Raw genomic sequence first — 27,569 nt, forward strand, 5'->3', positions numbered from 1 at the left:
AAAAAACATCACATATTAAATAAAATTATCAAGAAATCTGAAATTACATCTTTTTCAATCTCAAATTGGAATCAAGTTCTCTTCATTATGGTTAAAGTTCATCATTCTTTGTGTATGTGGTGGGAAACACTCAGTTCTGTGCTTGAGTGGATGCTGACTTCATTTAGATCTACATCATGTACTGAAATATGAAGGAAAATGGACGGAGTAAATGGATTGGTCATACTGACCAATCAAAGCACTTTTACACCAGTGCTACATTCACCCTGTCTCACTTACAAACCAGAAACATTCATACATTTACCAGACAATAAATCTTCTGATTGAGCCACATATCGCCTTTTCCACACCATATCTCTCTGTCAGTCACTTACAGAAAATGATTGCATGCAAGGATTTTGTTTGCTACTGACTCATTTCCATATATTCAGGTGTCAGTCCACCAAACGGTTCCAGGAAGTGGTCTGTCTCATATCTCCGCAGTTTCTTTTGTCTCTCTTCTTCTTGAAATGCTCCTTGTTCCGACCGAATGTATCGAATTAGCTTCTTCAATTTGCTGAGGAATGTAAAAAAAACAAAAAAACAACAACAACAAAAAAACACACAAGTTAAGCTTAGCTCTAAAGAGTTTAGCTCTAAACTAACTTGACTTGGATGAACTAACAAGGTTTATCAGTTAATTAACACGTCCTTGTTTAAAATTGTCTTTTGCCAGTCACCACCCCTTTTAACAGAATCATAAAATTCTGTTAACAGAATCATAAAATTCTGTTAACAGAATCATAAAATTCTGTTAACAGAATCATAAAATTCTGTTAACAGAATCATAAAATTCTGTTAACAGAATCATAAAATTCTGTTAAAAGGGAATTTTATGATGTCTAAAATAGACATTATTTTGTGCCAAATTATCCTGGTAAAACCCAGTCTCTTGTCCTATGCTATTTGCTCTCAGCTATTGAGAAACGATTGATTCCTGGTGGCGTGGACTCTGCTGAAGTTTTACATTTTACCCAGTCATTAACTTTTGCCCATGATGTACATTATGCACCAGTTCAACACTATAAATCTAACAGGAGACTGTCTCCACTGTAAAAAATCGTCCTCCACTGCAAAGGGAGAAGCACCGAGCCCAACAAGGTGACTGTTGATGTTAACTCAGTATTTTGAAGCATGACCAACACAAACTGAATGACTTTGTTCACTTCCTCCACTGCCATTGAGGCCTATAGGCGACTACAATTCTAAAACAGTGCAGAAAATCAACAACAATGTTCAGAACTTGTCCTTCTGTTCGCTGATTGACCAGGTCAAAGATTGACAAGAGAGAATTCGAGCGAAAGGGAGAAAGCCCAGACTGTGCTGTTAGTGAGGTATTTTTTGAACGTATCTGCACAGGAACATAATGGCAGCCTAGTGCCAAATCCTTGTTCATCAGGTTTAAGAAAATAAATGCAGAAACGGAACTGTACTCACGGTACTCCAATCTCAAAAAGGTTATTTTGAATGAGCTGCTTTCCCAACATGGTAATACTCAGCTGGATACATAACTCCATCAGACAGCTTCCATCAGAACACTGGAAATCAGGAACACAGCAAAAAAAAAAAAGTTAAACCTGAACAAAATTATTGCGCCAATGTTCTTACAGACCAGAAGCCATCATCAGGTCCCCGCAGGAACATGATGATGAGCAGCTTATCAGCTGCTTCAGATTTCCCACAGACCATGGAGCTCTGCACAGAAGTGGAGAACTGCCCTCCTGCAAGCCCACCTTGCACTGGGAAACTATGGAGCCTGCGTTTCCATTTCAAATTCTCACAATGTTGGAATTCCTCGCAAATAGTGCTTCATAACATCAGGCCCTAATAGTTAGAATTCCTCAAATTGGGTTCTTCTTTTTGTAATTTGTTTTTTAAAAAAACAATAATATTAATTCATAGATTTTGTTTGCAGATGTAATAAAAATAGAAAGTTTACCTCCTCCATTCTGTAAGACTCAAACACATATAAATATCTGCCTGGTCTGCCCACAAGTCTACAAGGAAAGTGAAATGAAGAAAAAAATATTCAGCTGATGACATAAATATGATATGCTGAAACAACAATAAAGAGCATACAAAATTAGAGTAGCAACCTTCCCCTGAAGAAAGCGATGTAGATGATTGGGGTAAAAGCGTTGACAAACTTGAGAATGAAAGTCTTAAAAATCAGCCGTTCCTCGAAATTCTTCTCTGTTTTAGGGGCCTCTGCCACAAAACAGGGACAGAAAACAGAAAAACAATTGTTGAGAAAGATAAAAGAAAATAAAAAGGTATGTATACATGAAGCATTAATGTGGTGTATGCCAAAAATAATCTTTATTCTCATTGCCATAATTTTTGACACCTTTCCTGATCTATACATATACAATTTATTTACAGACTTTATAGACATAAAGTATATACATACTATACAATACTATGCATTATTAATACTAATACTGCATACAATATTAGTCATGTATGCAGGAAGGCTGTCTCTACATGTGAGCGTTACCATCTAAAATAATAATTAAAAAAATGCTCTACAATCCCAGCTGTATCGTATATCCCAGCTATATATGTATATATATGTATATATAATCTGTCCACCAGGCAGACCAAGAAGAGGAGTTGGAAACATTAGACTCTAAAGTTGGCAAAGCTCTAACCTACTATTTAGGTCTTTGCCTTACCTAGGACAGTAAGCCAGCGAGCCACAGCTCCATACACTTCATCCAGGATCAGAATCACAACCAGGTTAATGATGGCTGCAGTGGTTTTTACTGTCAGTTGTATGTGGCTTCTTGTGGTTGGACTGGAGCTCATATATAGAGCAGCTTTGGTGGAAATCCGGTAAAGGATCACACCAAACACAATGGCAAACGTAACTCCGATCTGTTCAGGAAAACATAATGAAGACATTAAGATGTCTTATTACATTTCACAACATTTGTAGGCGACATTGTTGGATCACATCATAATGACAGTTACTTATGACTTACCATGAGCAGCATCATGACAATATTAGTCATGTATGCAGGAAAGCGGTCTCTACATGTGAGCTTTTCCATCTAAAATAAAAAAATAAATGCTTTACAATCCCAGCTGTTATAAGGATCATTGGTCCCACTCATCCCAAATAAGCCCAATTTTGTGTCAGTAACATTTTTTGCAGAATGTGTTGTGACACCAGTAGATGGCAGCAGATACTGTGACTTGAAAATGATGGAAAGAAGGTTTGCAGAGGGTTTTGAGGCCCAGATAGTTTTGGAAGTGAGATGATCAGCAGAGGTTTACCTCCAACAGGCCACAATGATCAAAGTACAAGGATTTTTACTCCATGTTTCTATTAGTACAGGGTACTAATACAGCTATTTATTTTAATATATGATTTAATCGGAGGCTTTTACAAACAATTCAGCAACAGAACATAAACACGCACAAACACACAGAAAGACAGATATCCTTTACTGACACTCTTAACTTGTTATTTTACCTTCTGTGGGGATTTTATTTCTTTCTTCAGGGACTTCTGCATCACTCTGAATTCATATTCAGCCCTGGGATGATCCTGTGATGGTGATCAAAATGAAAAATGATGGAAATAAATTTAATTTTGTTAGGTTTATTTGCTCGAGTAATCACTGAGTATAATATTTATCTTAAGATAGGAAATAAGATTCTTTAAGAGAACCTACAGATTAACAGCTTAATCAGAAACCAAAATGTCAGAAGGCCATATCAGAGTTCCTGTTAGTGTAATAGACATGTAGGTATGTAAAGCATGGCAGATAAGAGCTGTTCAAAATAACATGTTTGTTTAAGTCACTTTAGAGCTTTGTACTGTTGTAGAGTTGGCAGCTAAACCCACAGACTCTTTTAGTACTTTCATTATTGTTCAACAGACCAGCTGCGGCGCCACCTGGAACTCTTGAGATGCAATCTGAACTTTCTCAAAACTGTTGCATTGCGGTAAATCTTAACTCTAGAACTTGAATCCTGTTTGGGTAAATGATGACCAGAACAGTTTGTGAAGCATATGTAACCATGCTCAAATTGCGACCAGTGTGAAGGGTAAGAGAATGTGAACAAGAACTAACAGAAACAGTTCAGAAGTTAAAAGCTGCAAATCCATATAGAAAATTAGAACAAATATGAAATATAGAGTAGCCACAGTCATTGTACAAACAAAGTAGACCCTCTTAATTGCAGGACCCGATCTGCTCCAGAACATTCTGCCTCTTTGGGGAGTCAGTAATGTATAGTTTTATGGGTCTTATGATCCCAACCCCAAGACCTTTTACTCCAGATCACAAAGCAGTTTCTAATTTACTATGTAGTCGAATTTAGGCATTTTATTCGTGTCAGCAACGGTGTCTCACCTTTGAACTTTTCTTTTCCCTTTTAACTTACCTTGGCAATAGTGTATGCTAGTTATACAAATACGTTTAACTGCTTACAAATCTGATTTGTGTTTTTAGCTGTCAAACTTTTATTTTAGGGGGAACCTAAAATCTTAGTGTACAGCTAAATCTGTATCTGGTTCTCTTACATAGTTCTGTGAGCTCCTGTTGTTCACAACATCAAACTACAAATGAATTGTAGATGAGTTTGATGTCCATATTTTTCTCACAAACATCTACATCTTAATTGCGTCATTTAACTTCAGTAGGACTGACACAGGGCCTCCTCAAAATGAGGAGCACACACTGGATCATGTGATCTTTGATTTTTAGTTTATAAATGACTTTGTGACCTTTTTTTGTTAATTGTAAGAGAATGTTTGTCTCTTCCCCTGTAGACTAGCATCCTACCTCTGATTCTGGCACAGTCCTCAGTCATTGTAATAATAAATGTGCTACATTATCAGTTCAAATTGCATTTTTTAAACAGAAAGTGCCCCCAAACATTTTTTACTTGATACAATTTTTATCACAACTTTTCTCAATTTTGGCTTCATCTCTGCTTAACAAGTAATAATGTTCTAAGTTTTGTACAACTTCATGTAGTTGTTGATACCTTTCCAAGCTGGTATCAATAAAAAAAAAATGCATTAGTTGAACAAATATTATATAAAATGTTGAGAATTGAATTGAGAAAGGGTGTACTTTTTCCTTACCATGACTGTGTATATGTTTTGCTGTAATACTCTACATTGTATAAAGTGTAAAAAGTGAAAACTGTTGGATTGGAAAAGAAGGTGATTTTAAAGAAAAATGCCTTGCAGTGGTAGCAGAAAGGCTGTGTAGTACAGAGTGACCTTGACCTAGAGAGAAAATTAGTAACCAGAAAGAAAGTTTTCCAAACCTTCAATGCTTCCTATAAAAAACAAACACATAAAAACAGAACAAAAAAACAACAGGGTAAAAAGGATTGTCAGTCAAGTATAACAAGAAAAATCTTAGTACACATTCACACTAATGCCATCATTTCTTCCCATTTGTTTTAGGCATTTATAGACAAGGTAAAAGCAGTCAGTATCTTACCTGCAGCAGAAAGCTCTTTTATTAATCCCAGATCATAATAGAACTTCTTATCAGATATAACTGTTACAATAATGATTGCTTTTTAAGGCTTTACTGTTTTCTCAACCGGACAGTGTGAACATTGATACACCTATATGTGTGTACTGGGGCGGCAGAAAATTGGCAAAAACTTACTAATACAAAAAGACACAGCTTACTGCAATAACTGAAAATTATTGACAGCCTAAAGAATTCAATGATGAACAAAGTGATGATTCAAAGACCACTCTATGAATATTTGTATTAGCATCACATGACACATTGTTTTATCAAAGATTAGCTGACAACAGGTTAGAAAAAATATGGAGGACTTTAAAATACTTTTTTATATCTATAATGCCCTTTTTATCACGAGATCTCAAGGGGTTACTAAGGGCTAAAAACAGAACAAGCAATTATGTTAGATAAAAAAAATAAGAGATTTAAATAAACTTCTAAGAAAGTTAAACAATAATTTGCTGAAAAGGAACTTAAAGCCTTTTTAAAGCAGACAAAGCCAGACAGATGGACTCACCTCTTCTTCTTCAAACCCAGTGAGGTCCCACTCATGGTTTAGTCTCATCTGCCTCCTCTTCCAGTGCTCCATAAACATGGCAGCTATAAGAATATTAGACATGCAATAAGTTGGACCTCAGTAGACATAATAGGGTATTAAAAACATTTTTGTATTTTTTGATGCCTTGTACTCAGACTCGTTTTCTCACCCCACAGCGCCATGAATATGGAAAAGAAAACCGTGGCTGGGTTATCAAACAGGTGACTGGCACGAGCAGTTCCACATGCTGTACTGAGTTTCCAGTAGCTACACACTCTGTCACACAGGGGACACATGGTGATGTTGTTCTTTGGATCACAGATCTCCATGCTGGAATTCAAACACAGAAAAACACATTTCTTTTACTTCCGAGGTCGATTTCTAAACCTCATTAAGCTCCAAGATCTTCAAACTACTTTATTCTAATGTTAAAGGATGTAATAACTCCAAAATTGTACACGACACACATATGAGACATAAAAATCATGACATGAAATACATCACATTATGTTTTTTGTTGTTTAAACTACAAACCAGTGAAAAGGCCTCTTTGGAACATTGTAGTTTAACAGTATATTAAAAATTATGTCATCCTAAGACGTATTCTAGAACAAAAAAAGTGAAAACTTTTACAGCAATATTATTGCTGTAATCATTGTTGATGGGTGGCAGGGCAGTACTGTTATTTAGCACTTTGGTTTTTTTTTTAGCACTACTTCACATCTGATGGCATCAGAGTCCTATAAAATTTTGTCTAATAAAATTACGTTTTAAATTCGTCTGTTCCAGTCAAGCACATCCTCCTCCAACAACAGATAGTCCATTTCAGACCAGAAGTCAATTGAAACTATAAAGGCCTGCTTCACTTTTTTTTGGTTGTTATTTTATAGTTAAAGTAAAGGACACATCCTGGTCACTCCAACATCCCTTACAGTAGAACAAAAAGCTGACGTGATGCATTTAGCTGAATTGATAATTCAGTCGATGAGATGTCTCGACAAAACCTTTTCACTTTTGCTTCTGGGAGAAAAGAAAAACTCTACAGCTGGTTGCTGTATACTGTAAAAGAAATGTTGTTCTGGTGTACACTGGCCAGATTCACTAAAGGATTGTGTTCTTACAAAACCCTTCAACTGTTCATGTAACTCACAAAGCTCTCTCAAAACGTCAGCACTGATGGCAACTGGAAGGGTAGTTGTCTGGCAGTCAGATGGTTCTGATTTTGCTTCCTACTGGCTTGTGTGTCTGCATGTGAAGACGGTATAACGACAAAAAGTCTCATCTCGGAAAATGCCCAAAGGACCAAATAGTCATTACAGTTTGCACACATTGCACACATACCATCCACATGTAAGTAGCTATGTAAATTATTACTTTGGCAAAAAGAGTCTGATTCTCAAAGACCAGCACCGTTCTTCAACCAGAATAAAAGTGAAATATTTTCCACCTCCAGAGGACTGGAGGAACTGCAAGCACAAAGAAAAGGGAAGGTCTGAGTTCAGCCTGATGAGGGACTTATGGCTGCAAATTACATCTGTTATCCACAAATCATGTAAGTTGCTATAAACGAAACATGATCTTCATGTTGTCGTTTTATGATGAGAAAACAAAACTTGGTAATGTGTGACTGTATACTACATACTGAGTCATATGAGCTCATATGACTCAGAATGAATATGTTCATATTAATTATCCACTATATACAACAAATCAGATTATTGGAAAACTATAATAAATGTAAGAAGTGAGAACAGATTAATCCTTCCCTTTAAAGTTGGGAAATATCCTGAACCTGGTTCCGTTCTGATACAGTTTCTTTTTCTCATAACTGTGATCTGGTGTAAACTATTTGTTTCCAAGTTTCTTTTTACAACATTCTAAACTACAGTCATAAGATCAGCAATGTCCTAAGCCCCATTACTGTGACAGGTGTGATGAGAAAGGAAGGTCTGTTTTCTATTAGGTTTTTTTTTTTAACCATTCAGCTTCCTCTAAGTTCATGTAATGTACGTCTTAGTTTGCTAAACTGACCTGGCAGTAAGTCATAACATCCTGTAGACGATGAGGAGCAGGTATGGAGGAGGACAGATTTATCAAACCTTGTTGTCAAACATTTTTCATTTCCTCTTTTTCACTTTTTTATTGTCTATTGATGAGTGTTGTCTCATCACTAACTCTGTCCAGTCACTATAGAAATAACTTTGCTGATGTTAATTCTATTTCATTAAATTTACACAAAAAAAGAGCCAATCATCTGCTCCTCAGTGCATCTCAACTCATTATGAAATAAAGAGCTATGGCTAATGGTGAGATTAGGGGAAATCTGAAACCAGAGGTGGTCACTAACTCTCTGATGAATGTTATGATTTTGGATTGTTGTAAATAGGGAGATGATCAGCTAACTCAAATGTGGTGTTTTTATTGGTAGTTAGTAGAGACACACTGAGCAAATGGCAGCTCACCATAAATGAATTGTTTTATGCTCTTGAAAAAAAACAAACAAAAAAAACAAAAAACGTTTTTTCCTTGTCCTTTACTACTAGTTGGATGTTTGACAGCTTAAAATCGGATAATTTCATTAAGATGCCACAAATAAGCTCTACCAGGCTGCAAAGCCTCTGCTACTGTTATAGCTATGGAAGTAGAAGTTTATGACAGCATGACAAATTTTCTAATTTCTTCTGTATTTTAGAAATTATTACATTTCAAACATTTTTAATCTTACAGGAAAGTTGAAAAATTATTTCAGTCTTAATTAACATAAAAATTGGTGCATCTGTAATTGTAGGTCTGGATAAGCCCTCCTACAACTCTGGATGAAAGAAGTTCTGCTTTGGTTCAGCAAATTTTAAAAAATTCCAGAGATGCAAATTTTGGGTCCAATCAGTGTTTTCAGCTTTCAAATGAAAAAAAAAAGATTTAATCAAGTTCTATGTTGGGCTTTTTACTCAGGCTAAATGGCATCTTCCATTAACCATCTTTGATGGCCTCCAATGGATATGCTGTTCTTCCAACCAGCAAGGAAGAGTGAGCTGGAGAAATAAGAGTTGTCTTTGGAGTCAACCTCCAACAAAGACACACACTCACACAGTGTCCCTTCTTATTCTGTTGATTGGAAAAAGGACTTCTCCAACTTGGCGAACTTTTAAGAATCTCTTTACATGACTCAGGCTTCTAAATTCTTGAAGCTGAGGCCTAGGAAGCCCCCCACCATGTCCAATGCACTGCCAGGGTTCCCCCAGTGTATTATAAGCCTGTTGAGCCACCAGGATAACAGTGACAGCAAAGAAGGGTTAAGCTAGGTTTAGATATAATAAAACATTCTATACATAGTATTTCAAAAGAGCAGAGGAAATCTTATGTTTTTTGAACAATATCAATTTTTGTTAAGCAGTTGCTAAGAGACAGCGTTGTCTGGTAACCAAGGGCCACAATGTAAACATTACATATTTAAGTTTTTCAAAGTTTAAAAACTCTAAATTTTTTGTCTAAGCATATAAGCTTAGTATTTCAAAAGAACTTAGATTTTATAAACAATAATGTAACTTATTAATTTGTTAAGAGATGAGTGCTTTTTCTTTTTCTGGTAACAAACTGCCACGAAGTATAAATCAGAATTTTACTGTTGTGATCAATGTCTGTGTACCATTAATGGCAAAAAATTCACCAACTTGACCATTCTTAAGGAGAATCAGATGAGTAGTATTTTAAAAGTGCAGAGGAAATCTTATGTTTTTAGAACAATAACAATATTTGTTGTTAAGCTGTTGCTAAGAAATGACAGCGTGTTCTGGTAACCAAGGCCACAATGGAAACATTACATATTTTAGTTTTTCAAAGTTTACCAACTCTAAAGTTGTTGTCTAAGCAAAAAGCAGTATTTCAAAACAACTTAGGTTTTATAAACAATAATATTCCTTATTAATTTGGTGCTAATAGATGAGCATTTTTCTTTTACTGGTAACAAACTGCCATGAATTTAAAATCAGATTTTTACTTTTGTGATCAATGTCTGTGTACCATTAATGGTAAAAAAACATTTTCAAATTCTCCAAAATTCACCAATTTGACAATTCTTAAGTAGAATAAGATGAGTAGTATTTTAAAAGAGCAGAGAAAATATAATGTTTTTTGAACAATAACAATATTTGTTGCTAAGCTGTTGTTAAAAGATGACAGGGTTGTCTGGTAACCAAGGCCACAATGTAAACATTACATATTTTAGTTTTTCAAAGTTTACCAACTCTAAATTTGTTGTCTAAGCATATAAGCAGTATTTAAAAATAACTTATATTTTATGAACCATAATATTACTTACTAATTTGGTGCTAAGAGATAAGTGCTTTTTTCTGGAAACAAACTGCCATGAAGTTTAAATAAGATTTTTACTTTTGTATTCACTGTCTGTGTACCATTAAAGGTAAAAAAACATTTTCACTTTTCTCCAAAATTCACCAACTTAACAATTCTTAAGTAGAATGAAATGAGTAGTATTTTAAAATAGCAGAGGAAAACTTATGTTTTTTCTGGTAACAAAGGGCCACAATGTAAACATTACATTACATTACATATTTTAGTTTTGCAAAGTTTCCCAACTCTAAATGTGGTGTCTAAGCATATAAGCAGTATTTCAAAAGAACTTATACTTTATAAACAATATTATTCCTTGTTAATTTGGTGCTAATAGATGAGTATTTTTTCTTTTTCTGGTAAACTGCCACAAAGTATAAATCAGAATTTTACTTTTGTGTTCAATGTCTGTGTACCACTAATGGTAAAAAAACATTTTCACTATTTTCCAAAATTCACCAATTTGACAATTCTTAAGTAGAATAAGATGAATAGTATTTTAAAAGAGCAGAGGAAATCTTATGTTTTTTGAAAAATAACAATATTTGTTGTTAAGCTGTTGCTAAGAGATGACAGCGTTGTCTGGTAACAAAGGGCCACAATGTAAGTATTACATATTTTAGTTTTTCAAATTTTATCAACTCTAAATTTGTTTTCTAAGCATATAAGCAGTTCTTAAAAAGAACTTATATTTTATAAACCAGTGTTTTTCAACCACTGTGCCGCGGCAGTGATCGTCAGGTGTGCCGTGGAAATTATCCAATTTCACCTAATTGGTCTAAAAAACTATTTTGAAAACGAATTAATTATCTGCAAATAATATGCCATTTTTGAGTGTCTGTGCTGTAGAAGTCACTAGCATATATAAGCATAGCTCATATATGCTATGCTTATATATCCTATGCTTATATATATGTAGCTTATATATGTAGCTACATATATGCTATGTATATGTAGCTATATGTAGCTACATATATGTACATATGCTACATATATGTAGCATATGCTAGCATATATGGGGCATATGCTACATATATGCTACATATGCTACATATATGCTACCATATATGCTACATATATGGTAGCATATATGGTATATGTAGCATATATGCTATCATATATGTAGCATATATGCTACATATGATAGCATATATGTAGCATATATGCTACATATATGCTACATATGCTACATATATGCTACCATATATGCTACATATATGGTAGCATATATGGTATATGTAGCATATATGCTATCATATATGTAGCATATATGCTACATATGATAGCATATATGTAGCATATATGCTACATATATGCTATCATATATGTAGCATATATGATAGCATATATGGTACCATATATGCTACATATATGCTACATATATGCTATCATATGTAGCATATATATAAGCATAGCTCATAAATGCTATGCATATATAAGCTATGTTTATATGACTTATATATACAGTACAGACCAAAAGTTTGGACACACTTTCCAATTGAATTCAGTGAGAAGCAATTTTACCCCAACATATACTGCAGGACCCCCACCCCAACACTAAGCATTGACCACACTCTTGAAATGTCAATACGATGGTCCCCCTGACCAAAATCTACCTATAAAACCTGATATATCCTGCAGGACCCACCCCAAATAATGAGGGTCGACCACCCCTCCTGAAAAGTCAATAAAATGGTCCCCTTGTCAAAAATCTATCCACATTGACCAATTTTACCCCAACATATCCTGCAGGACCCCCACCCCAACACTAAGAATTGACCACACTCTTGAAAAGTCAATACAATGGTCCCCCTGACCAAAATCTACCCATAAAATCTGATATGTCCTGTAGGACCCACCCCAAATAATGAGGGTCGACCACCCCTCCTAAAAAATCAATAAAATTCTCCCTCTGTCAAAAATCTTCCCACATGTCCTGGAGGACCCTCCCTCAAACACTGAGATCCTGCCTACATCTTTGCATTTTCTAATGAATTGATTAGAAGAGGCGGCAAAAAACCAGTGTTTCGGGGTTTAGTCGTAGACTTTGTGTCTGAGTCCTCAGGTTTCAGTCTGATATTTTGTGACTGAATTGGTGGAAATTTATCTTTCTTTGAAAATGAGATCTCTGCAATTTTATTTCTCAACTCACTGATGTTGATTTCTTGCATTTTAATTTTTGTGAGATATGTAGTTACCTCTGCCTCTAGTGCTTTTTTCTGTCTTCTAAGAGCTTTGATGGTGGTCTGACTCTCCTGAACTTGAAGCATTACATCTTCCGGCACATGGTCTAACTTAGACTTGAGACACTTCATCATATTCTGGAGATTCGCCTCCTCAAGCTTTAGATTTTCAATTTCTGTCACTTTCTCTTTCAGTTTTGTGGACAATCTGCGGTTCTCATTGCGAAGCATTGTGAGTTTATCCGTTTTCTTGTCCGTGTCTGGGAGAAGTATAATATCTCCATTCTCCTCCTTTAACCCCAGCCTTTGCACCTTAGAATACGTTTCTTTAACCATTTTGAATTTCTGCTCATTTGCATGGAGTCGCAGAACTTCCTTAGTTAGTTCTACGATCTTGCATTCCTGTTCACGAATGATATCAACCTGTATTCCAATTTTTCTGTTATTGCTGAGAAGTACTTCTGCAGCTCTTCTGTTTTTTGTCAGAGCGTCTTCTCTCTGCGTTTTCAGTTTCATATAATCTTCCCGTGTACGCAGGAGGTCCTTTTCAAATTTGATTTTATTTTCCTTGCTGTTGTCTGTCGTGTCAACCAGCTTTATCTTGACCTGCTCCACCTGATGCTTAAAAAATTGAGTCTCTTGCTTGGACTTTTCCAGGAGTGTCTGGGTTTCAACAATCTCTTTCTCAAGATTTGCTGCAGAAGTTTTTAGTTTTTGATATTTTTTCTGTAGGTTTGCTTTTTCTGTTTGAGCACGTTCACATTTCTCCTGGAGGACTTGGTATTTCGACTCTTGTTTTGACATCTTCCTGTCAAAATCATGCAAAGACTTGTGTAGTGACGTGATTTCCTTTCGTAGGCTCAGATTTTCGTCATCTTTGTGTTTTAGTCGCTTCATTGAAGTTTCTTCATTCTGGCGATTTCTTTTTGCCTCCATTTCTGTCTCTTGTGCAACTTTGCGTTGTTTCTTAATCTCCTCCTTCTGAGCATCAATTATCTTTTGCTTTGCATCCAAGACAATCTTAAAATTGTCAATTGTGTTCTCTTTAGTTTTCAATATATCAGACTGCATTTTAAGCTCAGCTTTCAGGCTCTCTGATTCATTTCTAGATGTCATTGCTTTTAGCTGAGACGCATCTAGCTGTATTTTCAATCTTTGATTGTCGTCTTTAAGCTCTTTCACCTGTTTTTCTGCATCAAGGGCTCGATCTCTGTACACTTTCAGTCCTGCCACTTTCTCAGACAAGTCGCGCCTCCGTGCAGTTTCAGCCATGAGAGAATATGTCTTCTCTGCAAGAGCTTGTTCCATGTTTTTTAACTGACCTTCTAGTTCCTCAATCCTAGTTACACTTTCCAGAAATTTAGCGGAAATCCCTTTAAAGTTGTTGGAAAGTTTAAAATTTTTAACCTCCAGCAATTTAATTTCCTTCTTCAGCTGATATGTGTTCTGTTGCTGTTTCCGTAAATCTTTTTCAGCTTGTTGGACTCTCTCTTTGGACGGAGAGTTTTCTGTCTGGTTGTCCTCTGGCATTATGGATCGCCGTGTTGTGTCTCTGGCTCTTTCATCCTCATTTTTCATGAGGTTCTTTTGGGATTGAGGATCATCGTTAGTTAATTCATCCTCCATGGTCTGCCATTCTTGTATTGAACGTCTCATTTTCGTTTTGTTTTTGGATAGCAATCCTTCTACAAACGTATAATTACAGAAAGCAATCCGACCTTGGAACTCTTGGAACTCAATGACTTTGACACAGACAGGGTCACTGACTATGTCAAAGTCATTGTCTATGACATCACTATGTCATGAGTGATGTCATGATCTTTGTCCCCATGACATCACTGTTCCTGCAGCAGTACACTAACCATAATATTACTTATTAATTTGGTGCTAATTGATGAGCGTTTTTTTGTGGTAACAAACTGCCATGAAGTTTAAATAACATTTTTACTTTTGTGTTCAATATCTGTGTACCATTAATGGCAAAAAAAACAACAAAAAAAACAATTTCAAATTCTCCAAAATTCACCAATTTGACAATTCTTAAGTAGAATAAGGTGAGTAATATTTCAAAAGAGCAGAGGAAATCGTATGTTTGTAGAACAATAACAATATTTGTTGCTAAGTGTAGCAGTGTGATGTTATTACACTAGATTGTAAAAAGAGAAGCTATTCCGGTAGGAAATTATATGAGCACTTGCAGTTTTTATTTTGAAAAGTCGGCAAATCCATTGCGGAACAGCGGGTAACTTCCTGTTTCAGAATTATTATTTTTATTAAAATTTTATGTTTTGTGAATGAAAATGCAAATTATCGTCTTTACTGTTGAACATATTGAGTTCATAGATTATTGTTTTGAGTGTCAGTTTAGCATTTTAAAAGACAAGTTAACGGGTGATACCATTATAGTTTGTTAAGGGTTTTCAGACGCTCTCTGTCGCTCTTTTTGTTTGGATTCCGTGGGAGAAGGCGCTGTGGAGCACTGTGACAATAAAGCCTGTTCTGAAATACTATTTTCTATTTGAATGCAGGAGCATTAAAAGTACCATCAGATCAGCTGTTGTCCGGCTATTATTTATCAAAAAGACACAACGCAGATTCAACTACGCTACATAAGCTGTTCCTAAGAGATGCTGGTAACCAAGGCCACAATGTAAACATTACATATTTTAGTTTTTCAAAGTTTACCAACTCTAAATTTGTTGTCTAAGCATATAAGCAGTTTTTAAGAAGAACTTATATTTTATAAACAATAATATTACTTATTAATTTGGTGCTAAGAGATGAGCGTTTTTTTGTGGTAACAAACTGCCATGAAGTTGAAATAAGATTTTTACTTTTGTGTTCAATGTCTGTGTACCATTAATGGTAAAAAAATAAATAAAAAAACATTTAAATTTTTCTCCAAATTTCATCAAGTTGACAATTCTTAAGTATAATAAGCTGAATAGTATTTTAAAAGAGCAGAGGAAATTTTATGTTTTTTGAACAATAACAATATTTGTTGCTAAGCTGTTGCTAAGAGATGACAGCGTTGTCTGGTAACCAAGGGCCATAATGTAAACATTATATATTTTAGTTTTGCAAAGTTTACAAACTCTAAATTTGTTGTCTACGCATATAAGCAGTATTTAAAAAGTACTTATATTTTATAAACAATAATATAACTTATTAATTTTGTGTTAAGAGATGAGTGTTTTTTCTTTTTCTGGTAACAAAAGGCCAGAAAGTACAAATCAGAATTTTACTTTTGTGATCAATGTCTGTGTAAAATTAATGGCGAAAAAAAACATTTTCAAATTCTCCAAAATTCACCAATTGTACAATTCTTAAGTAGAATAAGTTGAGTAGTATTTTAAAAGAGCAGAGAATATCTTATGTTTTTGAATAATAATATTTGCTGCTACGCTGTTGCTAAGAGATGACAGCGTTGTCTGGTAACCAAGGCCACAATGTAAACATTAGATATTTTTGTTTTTCAAAGTTTACCAACTCTAAATTTGTTGTCTAAGCATATAAGCAGTATTTCAAAAGAACTTATATTTTATAAACCATAATATTCCTTATTAATTTGGTGCTAATACATGAGCCTTTTTTCTTTTTCTGGTAACAAACTGCCATGAAGTATAAATCATATTTTTACTTTTGTGCTGAATTTCTGTTTTATAGTATAACATCAATGATTAAAAAATTAAATAAAATTAAAATTTCTGTAAAATTCACCAACGTGACGAATCTTAAGTATTATAAGATACATAGTATTTCAAAAGAGCAGAGGAATTCTACTGATTTTTGAACAATAACAATATTTGTTGTTAAGCTGTTGCTAAGAGATTTCAGCGTTTTCTGGTAACCAAGGGCCACAATGTAAACATTAGATATTTTAGTTTTGCAAAGTTTCCCAACACTAATTGTGTTGTCTAAGCATATAAGCAGTGTTTCAAAATAACTTATATTTTCTAAACTTTATTATTACTTATTGATTTGGTGTTAAGAGATGATCGTTTCTTCTTTTTCTGGTAAACTGCCACGAAGTATAAATAAGAATTTTACTTTTGTGTTCAATGTCTGTGTACCATTAATGGCAAAAAAAAACATTTTCACTTTTCTCCAAAATTCACCAACGTGACAATTCTTAAGTAGAATAAGATGAGTAGTATTTTAAAAGAGCAGAGAAAATATAATGTTTTTTGAACAATAACAGTATTTATTGCTAATCTGTTGCTAAGAGATGAAAGCGTTGTCTGGTAACCAAGGCCACAATGTAAACATTACTTATATTATTTTATCAAAGTTTACCAACTCTAAATTTGTTGTCTAAGCATATAAGCAGTATTTAAAAAGAACTTATATTTTATAAACAATAATATTACTTATTAATTTGGTGCTAATAGATGAGCATTTTTTCTTTTTCTGGTAACAAACTGCCATAAAGTATAAATAAGATTTTTACTTTTGTTATAAAGTCTGTGTCCCATTAATGGCAAATAAAACATTTTCACTTTTCTCCAAAATTCTCCAACTTGACAATTCTTAAGTAGAATAAGATGAGTAGTATTTTAAAAGAGCAGAGGAAATCTTATGTTTTTTAAACAATAACAATATTTGTTGTTAAGCTGTTGTTAAGAAATTACAGCGGTTTCTGGTAACCAAGGCCTCAATGTAAACATTAGATATGTTAGTTTTGCAAAGTTTACCAACTCCAAATTTGTTTTCTAAGGATATAAGCAGGTGCTAAGAAATGAGCATTTTCTTCTTTTTCTGGTAATAAACTGTCATAGAGCATAAATCAGATTTTTACTTTTATGTTCAATTTCTGTTTTACCATCAATTATTAAAATAAAACAAACTAACTTTTCTGTAAAATTCACCAAAGTGACGATTCTTAAGTATTGTAAGATATGTGAGGCACCTGCAGAGGGGGGTGGGGGAAGAGGGGGGATTACACCATATTGATTACACCATATTGTAGCCATGGTAACACAACAATCAAACTATCAAGATGATTCTTTAAACTTTTACAAAGTAAACTTCCTAATTAAATCCTAAATGTATTATTTATTTTTCTCAGCTGAATGCATTGAATAAAATATAATAACATTGTCATTCTCTATAAATAATGCTACACGTTTAGTTCTATGGTCTGTGTTGCAATTAAACCATTTCTAGGGGCCCCTGAGTGTCTGGAGGCCCCTGAATGTTTGGAGGCCCCTAAATGGTCCCTACCAGCAGCTACTGAGTTTTCTTTATCTTGATATTCCAGTCTTATAATTCTAGGTCTCAAAGGTGCTAACATCAAACTATTATATAGAGTTAACCCCTTTGAGCTCTTTAGATCTATAAATCACTCTGCATCCAGGTTGTTCTACAAGTTAAATAGATATCATTGGGGCTTAATTAGTAAAATGGCAGCAATTTTGCTTATTTCATAACTTCATAACCAGAGACTTTCTCTCCTCTGATCAGAGGAGCTACTGTCTCAGATCAACTCAGCCCTCCAGGACTGTCAGCAGCAGAAACAGAAACTTTATACCTGTTGGGGAATTTTCAGACTATATTTACTTTGGATTTCCCTATGTGATGGCAATGATGTAGTAGGACCCAGTTAGATTGTTGATTAATATGGGTTGTTGGTATGTTGTTGTACAGTGTTTTTGTTCAATGTGCCCCTTTTTTAAATTTGAGCCCCTGCCCCTCCAAAGGTCTCTGCACGGCCCTGATTCTATATATTTTAAAAAAGGATAATCATATTTGATGTACAGAAAGGCTAGATTTATTTAGTGCACTGCTATATTGTATCTTTGTTGTTGATGTTTTAGTTCTCAAATTTCTCAATTTCTAACCTTTTTCAAACACAAAAACACTCTGGGGTGACTGGTGGCCTTCTCTAGCACCCCTTCCACTGGGCTAAGCTAGTCTTCTGGGGGAAAACCTTGGCACTGCAGAAGTCCTTTGGGAGTCGCCTCGACAGTAGGCTGACTCACAGTTTCCACATTTGGTCCCCAACCCAGCAAGAGAACCATCAGTTCTCCCAAGAGAGCCATCCAGCAACTGAACTCTTCCTTTGGATCAGTCCCTGGACATCTCTTCAATGTACTTTGAGACTAATCAGTTCATAATAAAGTTGCATTCAAATCCCTTATGTCCTGTTCACACATCCAGTGTGAACAGGACATTATCTTCAAGCTTTGTTTTACAGTGTATGGATGACACATTTTTACTATAATGTTGAGGCTGTGATAATAACTTAGTAAAATCAAACTGTCTTTTTGTATTTTTGGCTTAATGCTTTTCACTTATTAGTTGTTGATTGTATGCTGTGCAATTCAGACGATCTTCTCTTGTGAAAGTTGCCATGTGTTGGAACGATGGTATCTAAGAAAGGCTTTGAATAACAAGCAGAAGCAGGTTTTTCTTCTCCCTCCTCTTCTCTCACCCTCTCTTTTCCTCTCACATGGTCATGCAGTTCTCATACAGTAAAGAGTCCAGAAGCCACATTTTCCTTTGTCTAGCTTTAAAGCTAGGCCTGGCCACATGGTCAGGTTTTTTATGGTTCTTTGTCTAAAGTAGCAGTTTCTGTCTGGGTCTGGACATCATCTCCATGTGACATCGGCCCCTCTCGCCCCTCCCCTGTTTCCTCTACCCTGACTTTCTCTCTGATGGAGTCATGTTGGTCTGTGATGAATTGTACTTTTCTGCATTGTTGTTTTCAGATATTCTACTATTGTTAATTATGAATTAATTGAAGACTTAATACGTTAGCCAATTTTTCAGTATTCCATTTAATTTAATCATAATTTTCTAACTATTTGATTTTATTGTTGTTTTTTTTTCTTCTTTTGCTTAGCAGTTACACATAAATGGAAAATTAAAGTAGGTACACTGTAAAATATTTGAAGGTGGTTTACGTTGGAAATGAAAGTCCACCTCCTCTCTTGAAAATGCAACTTAAATCAATAAGAAGATTGTATTGGTTTTTAAATTAAAGTTGAAGTTGAATTAGCAACAAGAGAAAAATTGTCTGAACATTGTTTCTTAAGCTCATTAATCTTGACAAATAATTATTTCACAATGTGCAAGAAAAAGCTGCCCTAACCTACTTAGACAGCACACATTTCTCTATTATTTTTCTCACAATATGAATTAAATTCTTGTTTCAAATTGCATGAACAAAATTTCTCACCTGACATTGAATATTAAAAACCATCACAATAATTTTTCTCAAAAACATTTAGTGTGTACAGAACATTAATCTCAAAGTTTGCAAACTGTCGCACAAGCGTCACATCAATGTAATACACTTCCATCTCACTCACGGTGCAACACAGGATACAAAGTTATGCCGCTAAACACTCTGGGGAAGTAGTTCCCACTCCTGTCTTTTTCTTCTTTTGCTAACCAAAAACCCTAGTTCAATAAACTCTTTGAGGTTTGACAGAATTAATTAAAAAAAGTTAACACAACTTACTGTAAGTTTATTTTTCAAAATACACACATTTCAAAAACTTGCTAAATTTATTTGTCTAAAGAGTAGAAGATAGAAGATACAACTAAATGCAGCTCAAATGTTTTACAGTGTATTGATGGAACCTTTTTACTATATCGTTGAGCTATTTTGTTAATAAAGTGTGTGTGATCATTTTGATGTCTGTGTGATGAGTATGTGCTCATCTGGCAGAGGTGAACTAATTCTGGCATGAGACTGGCATGTTTGGACAATCATCCCATTCAACTATAGAAACTCTAACTTTATTAATAATTTAATTAATAGATAATCATTAATTATAATTATTAGTAATTACACAAGCTATAAAGATTGATTCCCAACAACTAGCACTGACTTGGCACTAAAACCAGTTTGATGGTGGTAAAGCAGCAGGGCAGGTGGCGGCCAAATCATCATTCCAAAGATTATTTTTCAAAATGTCAGCAGCAACTTCCTTCCACTATATTCATGATCAAACTATCTCCCATACCGTACTATATGTGACCTTCTAACGTATCCTTCATTGTGTAATTCTTTATCAACATATTTAGAGTCCATTTGAGCTTACCTTGGTATATTGTCATCAACTGTTGCACATCCATAGAGAAACACAATGACCCCCACTAGGGATGCAGGAATAAGCATCTGGGTATAAAGGCCCAACCAGGCAAAGTAAAGGCCAATCTTCTCACCAAAATATTTCCTACATGACAGAAAGTAGAAATAATTATATTTAGTGACTTTTCACATAGTTCTGTATTTGCTCATTAAAAATACAAAAGTGGAGGTTGCATTATAACAGTTGAACACAACCCTTATAGGGCCATGTTTTGTTTCCATAGACCTCAAACTTCAATAATAAAAATAACAACCAAAAAAGTCAATATGTGTGAATTATTAGATTTTCCTGCTTACTTGGAAAGCCACTCAATCAAATGGAATTAGAGTTTCTCCTTTTTCTCCCCCCCCCCCCCCAAAAAAAAAAAAAAAAAAAAAAAGAAAATGAAAAAGCACAGTGGTAACAAATGTGCTTTTAAGAATAGAATGGAATATTCTTTCACTGCAGTGAAATGCTCCAAGTACAGCTTTGCATCTGATGTGACAGGAAAAACTTATCTTGAAGGAAAATCTCAACATAATAATAGTCAAGTCAAGTTTATTTGTACAGCACATTTCAGCAGAGAGGCAGTTCAAAGTGCTTTATGTCATAAAATCCCAAAAATTCAAAGTCGTAGTCAACACATCAGAATGTTGACTAATGTTTAATTTATGATGTTTCAAAAGCAACTCTAATTGCTTTTAGAGTCTATTTTTAATATATGGGAATTTATGGCATCAAATAAGGATCAGAGAAAATCACAATGATAGCATTTGGTGATATGTTTTAGAAAATGTAGTTGGATCTATAAAGTGGAGCTGTGAAGTACTTATGTTGCATGAACCAGAATGATAATGTTTAAAATCAGTTGTAGTAAGTTTCCAGAGTTTCCGAAAGAGAGGCAATTTAAAAGTAGCATGTTCAAAAGTCAAAGAAAACAACAGTGACAAACTTTTCTCCAACATGCTGATGGAATATAAAGAACTAAAACAATCCTCAAGGACTAATTTTTTTAAAATTGCCAACCAATGGACATGTTAATGAACACAACCTGAATTGAAAGCATTAGTCTCTTAACTTATTGTTTTTCCTCATCCTAAAGTAAAGGGTAGCATTGTTTAGTAAATGTAACCACTCCAACTAAAACCATCACCAACTCTACTCTGGGTGTTTTGAGTTATTTACTGATTTTGAAAGTGTGGATTCTAAGCTTTACAATGGTATCAAACACATGGAAATCAAAAAAGTTCTTTTTTACAACTGCTCTGTGCACTAATAACATTTTAGGTCTACTACTAATTAAGAACCATTGTTTGGCAAAGACAAACATTTTCTTTCAGCCAGTAGGTAGTTCAACATAAATAATTTTAATTTAGGTATTAAGATGCAGTTAGTCATCATGGGGCACAGCGCTGCTCGCCGCCTCGTCAGCATCATATTGCACTCAGCACAGCCACACATCTAGATCTGCATGTTGGTCACATGGTACGTGTTATAATAATTTTGAAAAGTAAAAGTTCTGCAACTGATCCTGAGAATCTATCCACCAATATCTTCAGATTTTCTTTTGAGTGACACAATTGTAAGCTATTTATCTATTATTATATAAAAAAAAATCTTTGGTGAGCTAACTTTATGCATCTCACCTTGATCCCACATCACAGCATGCAGTACCTTGTCTACATGTAGAACCCTGAGAAACCACCAGTGGTTCGGGGGACCACTGGACACGAACAATAAGTTGTACTTTATTTTCAATTTTCCTCAAAGATAAAAATATTTTTTGTAAGTGAAACGGTCGTTAGGGAACCTCTATCTGTGGTAATGTCAGAGAGAGGGCTGTTCTGTGAGACGAAAACTCGGAAGCTTTGAAACTGCAGCTCCTGGGAGGAGTTTCATTATTGAAGGTGCTGGTTGGTTGGCCCAACCGTTTTGCACAGCTCAACCCTAACCCTTTTGAAGTAAGCAAAGTAATAATCCAGGAATTGTTTCAAGCTGACTTACCTAACATTGACTGAAACTGAAAATGAATAAACTAGGACTAACATTGTGATAAAATTATGATCTATACATTGTCAGATGATCCAAATGGAAGAGACATTGTTCAATAAAGATATAGTGGACAACTGATTTTAAATGCTTCTTTCCTCTTTCTTGAGTGTTGCTTCCTTTACCCTTATAATATAAAATATCTACGACCAACAACTTTGTTAGTATACAATACATAATCTGCCTTATGCAGTCAAATCCCAGTGCAGAAGCTAAAAACCTGAAAAAGAAAATGTTTGCTTACCGAACAAGTCCAATGGGCTGGTACTTATAAAAGACACTGTAGTTTGCCCACTCCTCGTACAAAAGCTGTTGAGATATTACAATAATTAGCTGTGTTATTGTAACATCTTTGTCAGGCTTTTTTCTCATTCTTTTTGTCACAAATTTATCACTGTCTTCTCCATAATGGTTTATTGTTTTTATATTCTCTGCGAAAAAATAACCACTCCAAACTTCTGTCCAAATAAGTCTGATTTATTCAGTGGGAGACTCAAATACCTTTGCTCACAAAAACTAAAGTTTCTGACACATTTTTTATTTTGCTCCATCCGATAGATACTTTCTTGTTATGTACATTAGTGAATCTTAAATTTTGTGCCATATTAGACTAAATAAGAGGAAATAACTGCGACAGACTGGCGACCTGTCCAGGGTGTACCCCGCCTCTCGCCCGGGACGCAGCTGGAGATAGACACCAGCAACCCTCCCAACCACATTAGGGACGAAGGGTGTACAGAAAATGGATGGATGGATGGAAGAGGAAATAAAGCACATTTTTGAACAAAGTCTTTGAATTATGCATATTAGTTGTGATTTTTCCTATTTCTCTAATGCATATTCAGAGGAATAAATGCTATTGAATTCAAAGTTGTAGGGTGTGTTACTTTTGCCTTGATGTCATATGTTTTTTTAATACCATCCAGAATATTTGTTCAGTGCTGTTTGAGTGACTTTAAATGGTCAAATAGTGTGTGTCTGGTGAACAGTTTAGAAAGTGGAGAGTTCATTTGAAAAATTTGAAAAAAATAAATAAATAATTCAATCGTACATACATTCCAACTGATCCTAATTATCAAACAGTTCATTAAGACCAATTCATTCTTCAAAGTTGTCTAAAACATTTGTATCTAAGAAAACCCAGCAGGATGCATCGAGTCATTGACTTGCAGCATTCATGCCTCCTGGATGAGCATGTAGCAACAGCATGTAATTTGGGATGGCTTCATTTTCAATTGTGGTTCCTATGAGTACAAAATCAATGTTAGAACTTTGTTCACTTCCTATGCTGTCCTCATTACTGACACTTATAGCATTAAAATGCAAGGGACATAATAGTACAATCAGAGTAAGACAATTACATTTTCTGCATAAATAGTAATACAATAACAAAATGCTAATAAAAGCTTGAATTTCATTTTAATTATCTTTTAGGACACTGACTGTGGCATTCTGTAACTTAGCCTTCCTGGAGGCTTGGTGTCTAAAGTGGAACAGTTTTCTGTTGACTAACCTGTTGAACCATACCAGATTCAGAAACATAAAGATGCTCCAACCAATACAGCAAACCAGAAAATTTGTTATTATCATTTATATTTTTTAAAATTCTTAAGAAGCAAAGTGCCATATTAGACAATGAAGCTCTGACAAAGACAAAGTCAGCGATCTACAGCAGAGGACCAAGTCAATAAAACATTGTGGCAAAAACACCAACCAACCCTGTTCACACTGCACCAAGATATATGATTCTAGAATTGTCCAATCATCTAGCTCAATACTTAATAGTACAAAGAAGAAAGGCAGACGTAGTCAACTGCATGAGACCACCTACCTAATCTAATTGTCTTTATTGTGAAACCTCTCAGCTGCTCAAACACTAACGCTCCTGAAAAACCACTTTACATCTGGAAACATTTCCTTATTCCACAGGAATCTTCTCAGTGTGTGTGTCTAAAGGGGGCGGTATTAGTGCCATTTCATAGCATAACCAAGTAACTGTTTGCTTCAGCTGTTATAGAAATGCTATACTTGAAAAATATGACTTAAAAGAATTTTGACTGTAATTTAACACCTTGAAATTAGGCTTTTGTCTGTCTTATAAACTCCTGCTCTTTCTGATACTTGCCCTTCAGAATGTCATCAACATCACTCCTCTATTAACCCTTAATGTTTTTACTAGTTATGCACTGAGAAGTAGCTCCTAGAATAATCTCAATAGATGTGCAGTTCCACCAGGTGTTTGCTATTTGCTGCTGGCTAGTCTGAAGGAGCTGAAGGGCTGGGGGGAGGGTGCCAGAGGAGAGCTGCTCTTTGAGGCCAAAGCTCAGAAGCTTGGAGCTTGGAATCTGCAACTTCCAGAAAGGGCTGCTTCTCGAAGTGGCATTTGGGCCACCCAGGTGCTTTGCACAGCTGTATGGTTGCCAAGGGAGATAAAATGATTTCTCAAATATGCATGAAAGAATCAAAGCAACATTCCATGTATGTTTTTGATGAGGAAATAATATGATAACATGATGTAAAGCTCAAAAAGCCTAAGGGGGCAGTATTTTACAAAATACAAAATAGCTGGCTGAGCATTAGCAGTGATCTCTGTCTCTCACTTTCTCTTTCTACAGTTCTGCCTAAGTCTCTCTCTCACTTGCTCTGTGTCAGATGGCTTAGCTACTCCTCTGCTTTCTCTAACTCAATTGTGCTGTGCAGCAATGATGTTCAGTTATCATTGATAAGTGGTTGATTGATATATTTTTATGCAGCACACTATATTTGGTACCCTTTGGAAAACCTAATCTGATGTTTAAGATATTGTAACATTCTTACCTTTCTGTCATTGGGTTCTGCACTCTCCTCCTCAATGGCTCCCTAAGAAAATATGGCATAGTTATTTCACCGACTTCAAGCAGCCAAGCAGGACTTAACCATCTCAGATGTCAGGTTTTGAATTAAAAAATATTTGCTAAAGTCACTCTGCTACAGCTGATGTCTTTTATTGATTACAAAAGCTTAGCTTTTTAAAACAAATTCAAAGAACACAAGGAAAATGATAACTGGGATACACATTACTAACAAGCTGGTAATCTTTCTAAAGTAAAGAGTTTAAGTTTATTCATTGTAATTCGGGATCACAGTAGACAAATATTTGCTTCTGCTTTGTCCTCTATAAGAATATACCCATGCTGAAGGACTTGTCTTAATTTCCATAACTGTATAACCTATGATTTGAAATCCAAATGAAAAGCTTTTCTATGTTTGCACTGCTTACATCATGAAGAGGATAGGCTGCTGAATAAACCCCACTACCAAGGAGACTGGTGATCCCTGTCAGGCAAAAACAAAGAGCAAAGCCATCTCAAGGTAGATTCTCAAGACCACATGACAGGAGAACTAGACGTTTATTACCTTTTTTCCTAATCTCTGTCTAAAAAGGAATTTCTTTTAATTACAACAGCAATCATTTAGCCTTAGACTGTTGCCATGAAGGGCATTTTGCCTAGTCTCCTTATTATTGAATCATCAACTCTGAATTTAACTATGGGAAGTGAAGCCTGTTGCGTTGCCTCTTGGCTAGGTCAAGTTCATGAAAGACAACTGGTTCTTAAATATTTTTGCCTGTTAACATAAAGGCAAAATAAAATGTTCTGTGGGGATAAAACATGCATAAAATAATGTGACAGCTGCGGGTGATGCATGATAATGATGGGCAGTTTACAGTTTACAAACACTTTATATTAAATCATTGCATGAAAGAAAACATAAAAAAAATGTTGGTCATGATAAAATAGTATTTTGAAGCAGAATAGAATGGTTTGGACTCACCCATGCTGAATTTAGTCTTGCATTTGGTTCTTTTTAATATTTCAAATACCTAACATGGAGTCAAACAAAGTTATAAAAGAAGAGCATTAAAAGCAGTAACACAGTTAAACACAATTCCAATCTGTCAGGGCTTTAATGTAAAACAGTAAAGGACTTATTATATTCAGAACCTTTGTCAGAATTTAGGAAAGTATTATCATATTTAGGAATATGATTTTATGCTGTAGGCTGATAGAAGGTTAAGCTTTTAGGTTAAAAGGATTAAGTTGGGTCTCCATGTGACCGATAGCTTCATCACTTATTATTATTCATAATTATCACCTTTACTAACATCTCTTTCTGCTTCATATTGTACAGTTTATATGTAAAACAAACAGGTTTCTTGAAGAACAGTCAAGAGTAAAATTGTTGCTGGGGACTTACTATGGAACTCCTGGTTTTGCTGTCAAAGAAGTTTTCTTTGTCTGAGAGGTCAAACCTGTTAACAGAGAAACAGGAAAAAAATATCACTTTGTTTTTGGCACAAAATAATTAATACAGTTCCAAATACAAATATCCACTTTGATCTTTTAAATAGCATAACAGCCACCAGGCTGTGATATAAGTAATTAAACAGCTGAGTTTGCAGTAAAAATGTTCAAACTTGTTTTACACAACTGATACTGACAACAACTCGTCTGCTTAAGTCAAATTTTAATACGTTTAACTTATTTAGCACTATTTTCATCTTTCATTTAATGTACAGAAGCAGTATTTCTTAATGACAACACTTATCTGAAAAAAAGATAACACCAACATAATAATGACACCAACTCTGCTCTGTACATAGTACATAACTCTCTGTTTTTGTCTTTAGCTAACAATATTTTATCCTTCAGATCACAGATAACCCTTATTGAATAAAGACGCCTCTGCAATTGTGGCTTTGCATACCTATACACACATTGATAAAAAAGTGTTACCAATGTTTTTATCCTTATATTTGTTTTAAAATGCAAACCTGTATGTTGGA

At 34.9% G+C, this 27,569-nt stretch overlaps 1 protein-coding gene across 3 annotated transcripts in view; it reads right to left on the bottom strand.

Annotated features, from left to right (window-relative positions):
* LOC122836021 (anoctamin-1-like) overlaps window positions 1–27,569 on the bottom strand; it is a 45,490-nt gene that overhangs the window by 7,151 nt on the left and 10,770 nt on the right. For 2 of the 3 annotated variants that reach the window (XM_044125633.1, XM_044125636.1), the window contains exons 5-20: window positions 26,981–27,035; window positions 26,558–26,606; window positions 26,004–26,059; window positions 25,562–25,603; window positions 22,989–23,053; window positions 20,666–20,800; window positions 6,251–6,411; window positions 6,061–6,143; window positions 5,329–5,340; window positions 3,518–3,592; window positions 3,024–3,092; window positions 2,715–2,916; window positions 2,136–2,247; window positions 1,979–2,036; window positions 1,477–1,577; window positions 414–556 (exon numbers count right to left, since the gene is read on the bottom strand). In XM_044125633.1, the coding sequence (XP_043981568.1) occupies window positions 414–556; window positions 1,477–1,577; window positions 1,979–2,036; window positions 2,136–2,247; window positions 2,715–2,916; window positions 3,024–3,092; window positions 3,518–3,592; window positions 5,329–5,340; window positions 6,061–6,143; window positions 6,251–6,411; window positions 20,666–20,800; window positions 22,989–23,053; window positions 25,562–25,603; window positions 26,004–26,059; window positions 26,558–26,606; window positions 26,981–27,035 (1,418 nt within the window). The remainder of the gene's footprint in view (window positions 1–413; window positions 557–1,476; window positions 1,578–1,978; window positions 2,037–2,135; window positions 2,248–2,714; window positions 2,917–3,023; window positions 3,093–3,517; window positions 3,593–5,328; window positions 5,341–6,060; window positions 6,144–6,250; window positions 6,412–20,665; window positions 20,801–22,988; window positions 23,054–25,561; window positions 25,604–26,003; window positions 26,060–26,557; window positions 26,607–26,980; window positions 27,036–27,569) is intronic. The other variant, XM_044125635.1, reaches the window with a different exon arrangement.

Source organism: Gambusia affinis, linkage group LG08 (assembly GCF_019740435.1).
Source record: "Gambusia affinis linkage group LG08, SWU_Gaff_1.0, whole genome shotgun sequence".
Classification (NCBI taxonomy): Eukaryota; Metazoa; Chordata; class Actinopteri; order Cyprinodontiformes; family Poeciliidae; genus Gambusia; species Gambusia affinis.